Source organism: Armigeres subalbatus, chromosome 3 (assembly GCF_024139115.2).
Source record: "Armigeres subalbatus isolate Guangzhou_Male chromosome 3, GZ_Asu_2, whole genome shotgun sequence".
Classification (NCBI taxonomy): Eukaryota; Metazoa; Arthropoda; class Insecta; order Diptera; family Culicidae; genus Armigeres; species Armigeres subalbatus.
In genome coordinates, this window is record NC_085141.1 from 166,884,019 (window position 1) to 166,896,161 (window position 12,143).

The window sequence follows — 12,143 nt, forward strand, 5'->3', positions numbered from 1 at the left end:
TGATGAATCAGTAGCTTGTTCTAACATTTTAAATATATCTAAATTTCAGTATCAGACAGGGTACTCCTATGCTGATTGAAGATATACAAGAAACGCTGGACCCGGTTCTAGAATCCGTTCTTCTTAAGCGAGTGTTCATACAGAATGGCAGACCGATGATAAAATTGGGAGATGTCGACGTAGACTATGACCACAGTTTCAGATTATACATGACTACAAAGTTAGCAAATCCACACTTCTTGCCTGAGATATGCATACAAGTAACCTTAGTCAACTTCTTGGTATCCAGAAGTGGCTTGGAAGACCAGTTACTCGCGTAAGTATAAGTTTAAGTTTAGTAGAAGAGCATGAAAAATATTGTGATTTATGGCTTTCTTACGCCCAAAAACGTTGGTTTTATGAAAATCTCGGGAAATCAATTTTTTTTCGCATATCGTTCAAACCAGTTAGATAAAACTATCAGGCATCCCTGAACAAAAAAAAACTATTTCAAAACAATTTGCGCTTCAAAACCTTCTTTAGAAGAGTGTTAATTTAGATACATGAGCTATGTGTTCAAGCAGTAATTCAGTGTAATCAATGATTTATTTTGTCTATTATATTTGTATGTACACAGTACACAGCCTTACCGCTTTTTGGCAACACATGATTATGAACTCATTCAATTAAAAAATGCTGAACTTCAATTTCCGACGCCACCCACCCAAAAAGGGAATCCCAATCAATAGTCTAGTGGTATTAGTAATAAAAAATAATCTATATGTGATTTTTCCGAAAACTTTAAAACGAATCATTGAAAAATGATGTTCAAAGTTTAAGGGGAATTACAGGATTTTGTAACTATGCTTGGAATACAAAATTAAATGACCACAAGGAGCCGTAAGAAGAACTCACTTAATCTCATTTTGTGCCTTTAAATACTAGCATAACAATCTGTTTGTTTGGATTTTCCAGTTTTTCAAACGGTCAGCCTTTTATAATTTCATCTTTATGTTATAGGACTAGCAGACACGTCGAACTTCGGCTCGCCCGAAATTAATTACACGGAGATTTGAGAATACCCATGAAATGTTTTAAAACTACCCACCTTTGAGATTTATATGAAGCTGTCAAAAAGATGGATGATTTCAAAATTTGGAAAACGGGTGAAAAGTGCCCACTTTAAAACAGTTTCATATAATCTAAGGTGTGGTGGTTTTTAATCCTTTTATGGATGAAAAATCTGTTTGCAGTTTTTCGCGAGATTTTAGAATGGAGTCCTTGGAAAACTTACTCTAAATTGTTTTAATTTATTTCAACGATGTATTAAATAAGAGACAAAGTCCAGACATAATCACGTCAGTAAAGTAATTAGTAATATATAATTATAATGCAGTCGAGACATTGAACGTAAGTATTTCAGTGTTCTTAAAACTGCTAAATTTATAAGAAAATGAGAGCAGTGTAAATTGGATCCCACTGGACTCCGATATTTGAGTAAACTTTTTTTTTGTGATTTTTAGCTGGCTTCTTCATGGATCTATAACGGATGGGTCAATAATACGATAATCTCACGATTACGTTACATTTGAAGACAGTAGTAATTAGAAGACAGTAGAAATTTGGATACATATAAGAGGACCCAGAGGATTATTGAACTGATGGCTGATACAACTATAAATCTTGAAAAACCTTAAACTTAAGCTTCTGTAATTTGTATATACTTAAAAGAGGAATAATCAATAAATAATGTATTGCATGTACTTCTTTTTATATCTTAATAATATTTATTTAACATAACAAATTTATCAGCGCTGAAAATAATTTGCTGCAGATGGGTGATTTTCACCCATTTGAAGAAAGCTTAGCTTTAGGAAGGTGAGTGAAAACTACACATCCATTTTGACGTACAAACCTTCTTCCCATTTGTGGGTAAAGCCACTTTACCCACCTTATGGGTTAGTCCAGTTATCTCGAAGGTGGGTGAAAAAACACCCATTTCTGGGCATTTTCATTTCTCCGTGTAGTTAGCACAAACTTCTAATTTTTCGAGGTTAAGAACTTATTTAGGGGTAATGACGGCTTTGGCAGGTTTTGTTCTATTATTGGCAGGGGTTTTTTTTATGACTGATTATGCTCAAATTTGGCCCAAACATTCTTTGCATATCAAAGAATATTGTGACCAAATTTCATAAAATTCGGTCGACAAAAACCCCCTGCCAATAATAGAACAAAACCTGCCAAAGCCGTCTGTTCCCCTACAATACAAAAATCACGTTTATAAGGAATAAAAAAATCTTATTCTTCTTCGTTTTCTTCTTATTGGCCTTACATACCCTACTGGGACCTTACCGCCTCGCAGCTTAGTGTTTATTAACCATTTCCACAGTTGTTAACTGCGAGCGTTTCTAAGCAGAGTTTTTTCATTCGTATATCATGAGCCTAACACAATGATACATTTATGCCCGGAGAAGTCGATAAAATTTCCTAGACCGGACCGGGAATCGAACCCAGCCACCTTCAACATGGTCTTGCTTGCCGCGCATTTCACTGCACGGCTAAGGGAGGCTTCACATTTACCACAAACATTTATTTTGTATTCGCAATTTAAGTTTTAATGGTTGCTCTGTGATTCGATTTCATTTGGCAGACCAAACATCAAAACTTTTCTTCCACATCCCATATTGGATTCCATTTACGTGATTAGTTCTCAAATTATGCAGAAATAAGTTTTTTTTATTTGTATTGAAGGCCCCCCTCTTTTAAAATGGGGAGGACTCTCGAACCATCATATAAACATTTCTTGTCATAAAAACCTCCACATGCCAAATTCGGTTTCGTTTGCTTGACTGTTTCTCTAACCTTACACTATGCAGAAAGTTGTGTTTTATTTGTATGGGACACTCCCCGTTAGAGTGGGGATGGTTCACAAACCATCGTAGAAACAATTCTTATCATCAGAAACTTGTATAAGCCATATTCGATTCCATTTGCTTGATTAGCTCTCGAGCTATGCAGAAATTTGTGTTTCATTTGTATGCGAGCCTCCCCTTCTAGCGCGGGGAGGGGTCACGAATTATTATGGAAACTTGATTGGTTCTCGAATTATGCAGAAATTTTGGTTTATTTTGTATGGGAGCCCTCCTTTCCAGAGGAAGGAGGGGACTTGAACCATGTTAAGACACGAAATTTCACGCCGATCGGACAGAAGACAGAAAATCATTTTTATGTAAATAGAAAAAGATGAAGAAGAAAAGGAAAAAAAATCTTTTTGCTTACAAGCCTTTCGTGTTCAGCATTATGAGCTTTTATCCTTATGTAATTCAGTCTTGAGTTGGGGTTCCATTACAGAAGAAAGGGAGTTGAAAAATCATGTGTTGCCACCATTGATGTATTACCATCAATTATATTTTTTGTTATCCGTTGTTTTTAGTGATATCATCAAAATTGAGCTTCCGGAAATGGAGAAACAACGCAGCGATCTGATCGTTAGGATCAATGAAGACAAGCAACAGCTATTGATGTTAGAAGACAAAGTATTGAAACTTTTGTACAGCTCCCAAGGTAACATACTAGATGACGAAGAGCTAGTGGATGCCCTTAATGAATCGAAGGAGACCTCAATGGTGATTGCCGATCGACTTGTCGAAACAGAGAAAACGGAAATGGCGATTGCTGCCACTAGAGAGAAGTATCGAGTCTTAGCATCACGAGGAGCTGTTTTGTATTTTGTTGTATCATCATTGGCAGACATTGATCCCATGTACCAATTCAGCCTGCAATATTTCTCAAATGTCTACTGTTCCGTGATAGCCAAACCACATGAAAAAATGGAGCTTCCTGAGAGATTAAAAACACTGCTGGACGATATAACGTTCACTATGTTCTCTAACATTTCACGTGGACTACTTGAAAAGCATAAACTTATGTATGGATTTCTCCTGGCAGTAGGAATTTGTAAAGAGTCTGAAGAAATTACAGATGACCAATTCAATTTCATCCTGAGAGGTCCTACTAGCAGAAACTATCTGCTTGACCAAAAGCCTGCATATGTTACAGATAACCAATGGTACAGTTGCATGTTTTTGGAGGAAACATTTAATGCTTTTGTTGGATTGACCAAGTGTCTTCATGAGAAAATAGATGTACAGATACAAGATTACAAAGAGAATCTTACTCCTGCTTTGAAGCCAATTGAATCATCAAAAAAGTGGAACAACCTGTTGACGCCAGCTGAAAAACTTATGCTGGTTGCAGCTTTGAAAGAAGAAAGCTTAGTGATTGCTATAACGGAGTTCATTCGCTTCAAACTGGGAAAACATTATACGGAGCCACCCAAGAACACTACATTGCCATCGTTATACGATGATATATCAGCAATAACTCCGCTAGTTTTTATATTGTCTCCTGGCTCTGATCCAATGACCGCACTTATCAAATTCGCCCAAGATAAGGAATACGCAGAAAAACTATTCTCAATTTCTCTAGGTCAAGGTCAAGGCCCAGCAGCTGAAGCATTGCTGGCGAATGGTACCAAGCATGGACACTGGGTGTTTCTTCAAAATTGCCATCTTGCAACATCGTGGATGGAATCGATGGAACGAATCGTTAATAACATAGCAATGGGTATACAAACCACACACAAAGAATTCCGGCTATTTCTATCATCCATGCCTGTAAAAACGTTTCCCATTAGCGTGCTTCAGAATTCTGTGAAAGTCACAAATGAACCACCAAAAGGCTTGCGTGCTAATCTTATTCGATCTCTGAGTGATCTCGACGCTCCGAGCTTCGAATTACATGTGCTGGGGCAACAATGGAGAAGCATGGTCTTTGGTCTGTGCATGTTCCACGGTGTAATATTGGAGCGGAGAAAGTTTGGCCCTCTTGGGTGGAATATAACGTACGAGTTCAATGAAAGTGACCGTGAATGTGCTTTGAAGACGTTGGATATATACTGCGAAAGGGAATTTAAATCCCCTATTCCTTGGGATGCTCTGGAATACATCAATGGTGAAATCACCTATGGAGGCAGAGTTACGGATAATTGGGATCAACGTTGTTTGCGCTCGATTCTGAAAATATTTTCATCCGAGCAAGTACTCTCGACACTATACCGATACAGTGAAAGCGGTTCATACTACTGCCCGGAAGCGAAAAATTTGGATGAATGCAAAATTTATGCTAATAGTTTACCTATACACGATCCCCCGGAAGTGTTCGGAATGCACGAGAATGCTAATATAATTTTTAATCGAAACGAAACAAGATTTTTTGTGGATACACTGTTAAATAGTATGAGCGGAGGAGATTCTTTGGGTGAAGCTGCATTAGCCGCTATGGATAAAATATGCCTAGAAAAAGTACAAAATATACGCTCTGTAATAGCAAGACAAATTAACAGTGATAATCCTTACCCCGATCTAATGAAGAGGGACAACAAGAATAGAATTCCATCATTAACAACAGTTTTGCTACAGGAAATAGACAGGTTTGATCGTCTATTAGGAGTGATGCATAATAACTTGAACGATCTGGAAAAGGCTATTCAAGGGTTCGTTGTGATGTCGGAAAGTTTAGAAAAGATATATCGCGCATTCACAAATAACCAAGTTCCACAAGTTTGGCACTCCAATGGCTTTTTATCGACCAAATCGTTAGGCAGCTGGATTTATGACTTGCAGCAACGAATTGAATCTATACAATCATGGATCGATGATGGCCTACCGATATCTTCGTGGATTTGTGGATTATTTTTCCCACAGTCGTTCTTGACTGGTACTTTGCAAACATATGCGAGAAAAAATGATATTCCAATTGACACGCTGCGGTTCGATTTCGAGGTCATGAGCTGTACATTGAATCAACAAGTTATATATGAACGACGAGCACGTGGACAGAAGGTAAGTGTAAGTCACAAACTAACATTTTTAATGAATTAGTATCGCACATTATCTTCTTCTTCTTATTGGCATTACATCCCCACACTGGGACAGAGCCGCCTCGCAGCTTAGTGTTCCATCAAGCACTTCCACAGTTATTAACTGCGAGGTTTCTAAGCCAAGTTACCATTTTTGCATTCGTATATCATGAGGCTAACATGATGATACTTTTATGCCCAGGGAAGTCGAGACAATTTCCAATCCGAAAATTGTCTTGACCGGCACCCTTCCCCTCGGATATGTTACCTTGCCGCGGTGGGTCGGCTTACGCCATTAGCACCGAGATGGCAACCAAAGGCATATCCTGTCGTGGTGGTATCACATGTTGACTATTTTTGTTTGGTGCCGCGTTACATATCTGGCATTGACGCACTAATTTACGGCATTTGCATGTGATCCAACGGACATCGTGTCTTGGAGCCTTGAATGGTAGTGCAGTCAGGCAGAGGCCTTTTCATCAGTGATAATGATGTGAGTTCTCTTCTTTTCGGCAATACTTTTCTGATGCGTTCCCTGTGACGCTGAGTCGTAGCCACGCTTACATTTAGATAGCTAGGCATTTATTGAAAAACAAAGTATTCAAGATATTCGTAGGGAATCGACTGCTGGATTCACTGAGTAGAAGTTTTTCAAAACTAGGAACGTGGTGCCAGTTTTATTTTGTTATGCCTCACTTCGAAGAGCAATAATAAAAAATACCACACATTATAATGATGGTATATGAACAATCTTATAACGGCTTCATTCTCGATAATTTTTACAAATAGATAGGCAATAGGCGTGATGAAGCTTTAGCTTGCCACCGAAAAGTGAATCCTATACCTGACCTTGATTAGAACTTAATAGATAATCACCGTAATTAATCAACGATAAAGCTACTTGTTAGAACAGTTTAAAGCTATAGGCAACCGTGACAAAAAAATATATAATGGAACAAACTAAGTTCTTTAGCAGTTTCCACTTTTACATGATACAACTTACATTGAGTTTGTAGTGTCGACACAGCTTATAAACATTGATGAAACAATGACTTACTTAGGTAAACAAAGTGATTTGACGAACGCATAACCTACAGTCAGAGCAAACAAAGTCAATTAATTTTCATTCTGCATAAATAAAAGTTAAAAAATAGAACACTAATTCGCAATATTTTTTTATATTTTCAATGTGGTCACAAAAAGCTAACACATTAAATAACTTATAATTGTACTATATGACTAAGTGGCCTTCAAACCACATCAGATGCTTCTAAGGCAAAAAAGAAGACATTGCATTTTAAACATTGCTTTTAATAACTAGAAAAACGTTGTACTACAAATCTTGAAATTATCTTTTTAGCCTTTGATCATTGACTAGTTTGCATTCAATTACATTTTGCATTAGTGTTGAGTCGATTCCAAATCCGAACCTCACTTCACCCCATCCTTAATCCTACCCCATGGCGTTCAAGTGGTCTGCACGGACTCTTCTGCCATTACCCTATCTATTATCGGCTTTGGATTGACTTGCGCTCTCATTGCCCCACCAAACGCTGCAAAATGAAAATGAAAATGAAAATTGTCTTGACCGGCACCGGGAATCAAACCCAGCCACCCTCAGCATGGTCTTGCTTTGTAGCCGCGCGTCTTACCGCACGGCTAAGGAGGGCCCCTATCGCACATTATACTTATTATTTATTCAAACCAGAGTCTATTATATATAGAGTTACGCAAAGAGTGAAGCAAAATCTACCTATTGAACTATCAAACCGTCTACCTGTCGAGCAAAGTAGGGGAAAGTGGGGCAAGATGGCCATCCTAAGCGGTAACCCTTGTAAAATAGTGACACTCCTTTAAATTCTGCTGATTTGTCCATGAAACACCTTTATGATGACCCGTTTTTGACATAAGTATCAATAAACACTTATGGGCCCTCCTTAGCCGTGCGGTAAGACGCGCGGCTACAAAGCAAGACCATGCTGAGGGTGGCTGGGTTCGATTCCCGGTGCCGGTCTAGGCAATTTTCGGATTGGAAATTGTCTCGACTTCCCTGGGCATAAAAGTATCATCGTGTTAGCCTCATGATATACGAATGCAAAAATGGTAACCTGGCTTAGAAACCTCGCAGTTAATAACTGTGGAAGTGCTTAATGAACACTAAGCTGCGAGGCGGCTCTGTCCCAGTGTGGGGATGTAATGCCAATAAGAAGAAGAATCAATAAACACTGATTAATGACGTTTCAGTATCTTATAATCTGGTTTTAAAAGAGGTGTTTTTATGATGCCTATATTTACCATTAGGGCAATATGACCACCCCCTCGGGGCAAGACGAGCATGGACCAAAAACTATATCAAAAGTGTGCTAAATTTATTTAGAATAGGGGACACATTTCTTGCACTTCTATGGATTATGTTCAAATGATGCTTCGCTTTAAAATTACGTATTTCATGTTGATTTCTTGACAACTGGCACTACGACAATATCAGAATTTGCCTAAAACTATTTTTTACTGTTAAAACCATCCTTTGTTTTAAATCATCTCTGATTCACGCAGAAACTATTTTGATCATTTTTTAAATGCATTTAAGGGTTAGGCGACTCATAATCCTGGATATGACCTTGTTCCTATACAGTTGGCAATACCACCTCAGGCCGACGTATATCCAAAGATTTATATCCTATCGAACCTAACTACCGTGAATCTCCTCAAATTATTATTGTATATAGGCTATTATAGTTATATAAAAGCTTTGGTAAATATCAATTTGTCCTGAAAAATGAGTAATTTAGGCTTCAATTGTTAAATTATGTAACTAGAAAATTATAAGGAAATTCGAATTTCAACTAAACCATCTTCAAATCAATATTACAAGAACAAGTGAGGTTGTCAAAGTGCGTTTTTCAGTTGTATAGCCCTTTTACATTATTGTGAACCATCCCTTGTGACCAAACCTGCAAGCGATTGATTTTTGATGTCTGTGCTAGTGATGCACATACGTGATTGATTGGTTTACCTATTTCTAAGCTTTTGATCAATTTTCGATAATAAATAGCTGAAAATCAGTATTTTCATATAAATACAAAGAAGCGTTGACTCATTCTTGATTGAATGGTCCAAAAAATTTAAAATCCATCGAGAAACGGCTGATATATTAAAGTTTAAAGTCTATCATATTTTCATGACGGTCCCTGATTTCCGCATTCGTAAAGTGTACCCCAATATAGAAAAGACAGACGTAGTTCTACGTCAAAAAACTTTTCAAACTTTTCTCGACGGATCATAGTAGCTTTCCTCTTGTGCAATACCGGTTTGGCGATAGCTACCTTCAGGTCGGTTGCTATACTGACCTTACCTAACTTTGGAGTTGCTCCAGTGACAGCCATGCGTCTGCGTAGTTCTGCAGTCTGGCTTTCTGCCAGCTGCTTTTCTTCAGTTAATACTCGAATCTTCGAATAGGCTTCTTTTATGCTCACTGCCAACTTTTTCTCCTCGGTAATTTGGCGGATCTTTCGTGCCGCCTCCTTACTTGCCTACAACCATGTTGCAGAGGGTCAGCACGAACTTCTTAAAGTCTGTGCTGTACTTCCCGCCGTTGTCCACAAAGGACCTGATTATGTCCGTTACGTCTTTAATCACCTCCATTTTCTGCCCTCCGCTCTAATTGTGACTGGTCATCACTTCCGTGTCAGGGTAGGGTCAGGTCATGGTCAGGGTCAGGGTAGCTCCGTCCATCTTGATCTCGATGCGCGACTCCTCCGACCTGCCACGCTCTTCTGTATCGCCTGCCCCTGGCGATCGGTGGGGCGACCTGTTAAGGCCACTTCGCCTGGCGAAAAGATCCACTCTTTTGTCAGACGCTTCTCCGTCTCTACTCAAATTTGTTTTTTTGGTTTGGTCGACATTTTGGTCCCACGAGTCGCGCAAAAAAAAGGTCCCTCCCCTCGGATATGTGATCTTGATGGGATGGGTGGGCTTACACCATCACATGTTGATTATTTTTGTTTGGTGCCGTGTTGCATATCTTGCATTGACGCACTAATTTACCGCATGTGCATGTGATCCATCGGACATCGTGTCTTGGAGCCTCGAATGGTAGTGCAGTCAGGCAGAGGCCTTTTTCATCAGTGATAATGATGTGAGATCTCTTCCTTTCGGCAATACTTTTCTGATGCGTTCCCTGTGACGACGAGTCGTAGCCACGCTTATATTTAGCTAGTTAGGCATTTATTGATAAACAATGTATTCAAGACATTCGTAGGAAATTGACTGCTGGATTCACTGAGTAAAAGATTTTCTTACTTCGAAGAGCCATAATAAAAAAAACCACACATTATAATGATGGCATATGAACAATCTTATGACGGCTTCAGTACATTATAAATAATAACAGTTAGTTTGGAATTGAATAAGCTATTTATTATCGTCTTAGGCTACCTTGACAAAGAAATGACAATAAAATAGACTAAATGTACGAACAGTTTCCACTTTTTACAAGACATTACTTACATTGAGTTTGATAGTATTGACACAGAACAAAAATCATGAAGAACCAATAACTTAGGCAAACAAAGTAATTCAACGAACGCATACTTCATACCTTCTGACAATAAAGGCAAGAATGACATCGCACAGATCCATCTATATTATTAAGAATGAGATGTTAGGAGAATGTGAAGAGAATATCTATTAAAGTTGTAAATATAATGTCTTTTGAGCCAATTCAACAGTGTCTTAATGGACGGCATGATCCTTGTACGGCTGGAAAACTGCTTCAAAAGTTATTAACAGACATCATGTACGCGTACAAAAAAGGATGATATTGAGCAACGACTGCTACGCGCACATAAAATTTAGTGTGCGCGAGTCTCACGAAGCTTGTGTACCTCACATTAACATTGGTGAGTCGCATTGAGACATCTCAATGCGATCAGCTCATGCGCTGTTTGCCATGGCAAACATTTGCAAACAACAGCGGAGATGCGTAAAACAGCTTGGGCGGGAAATTTTCATTCAATAATATCGTCGCCAAAGTAACGCCAGCTATGCATTCCTAGCGCATGAGATGAGTCTCATGAGACGTACATTATATTTTATGCGCGCTAGCTTCTCTCGTTGCACTGAATCGATGCTACGTGAGCTTTTGTAGCTCATGGCACACTGTCTCACCCATGTATACACGAGAATCAAGAGACTGGTTATTAACTTGTCATTTTCTGTAAATTGGGGATTGAACACTTTCTTATATTTGATTAAAAAAACTTCTCAGTTTCAGAGTGGCATTTACTCACTTTATTTAAATTAGAATTGAAATGTCTTTGAAGAGGAACTCATACAAAAAATATGCCAAATTGCCAAGGAATCTTCAAACATGTTCACGAATTTCTTATAAAGTTTCATTGCTTGTTGTAGTTGTATGACATCAAGTTGTGGTAGTTGAATTTTCTATGAATAAAACAATGCTGGAATTCTCCATATTCTCTATGGAAATCTATAAAATAAATTGAATAGTATTGTATTGTTCTACGCATAATTGTATTGTCTTCTACGCATAATTGTCCCGTGTTAGTTTTTGTGGATTTTGACTTTTCACCATAGAGCAGTCTGTTTTGATGTATACCTACTTCTAGAAAACTCTAACAGATTTCAAACTTTGTTCGGAAAATCATTTGAAACAACATCAAGTCTATTTGCACAATAGGACAGCCCCATATAAAGGTGTGGCCAAAACTACCAAAAGGCCAATTTTCGATTTGGGCAAGTAAAATGTGATGAATCCATAGCTTATAACCTATATTTCTATAATCAGGACGGTTTTTATTTTTTAGATTTTTCAGGGAGGGGTGGGAGGCGTTCAAACTAGCCCCTCCTAGAAATAATATTTTTACGTTTTTTGGGAAAACGGACAGCTTTGCCATGTTTTTGTCTCAAAAGTAACATATTTATATATCGTTACTCTTAAATAAAGCTTTTAAACAGATCTATGCAATAGGCTTAATAATGTAATAATAGCTTCATCCAGAAATTAGTTTTTAGTAGTTTTGTAAAAGCATATTTTACGCAATATTTAACGAACAAAACCTTCCCCTCGGATTTGTTACCTTGCCGCGGTGGGTCGGCTTACGCCATTAGCACCGAGATGGCAACCAAAGGCATATCCTGTCGTGGTGGTATCACATGTTGACTATTTTTGTTTGGTGCCGCGTTACATATCTGGCATTGACGCACTAATTTACGGCATTTG

The 12,143-nt window shown here is 38.2% G+C and overlaps 1 protein-coding gene across 1 annotated transcript in view; it reads left to right on the top strand.

The window, feature by feature from the left end:
- The window catches only part of LOC134226469 (dynein axonemal heavy chain 6), a 40,850-nt gene that overhangs the window by 19,452 nt on the left and 9,255 nt on the right, over window positions 1-12,143 (top strand). The window contains exons 14-15 of the mRNA XM_062707261.1: window positions 50-316; window positions 3,413-5,882. Coding sequence (XP_062563245.1) covers window positions 50-316; window positions 3,413-5,882 — 2,737 coding nt within the window. The remainder of the gene's footprint in view (window positions 1-49; window positions 317-3,412; window positions 5,883-12,143) is intronic.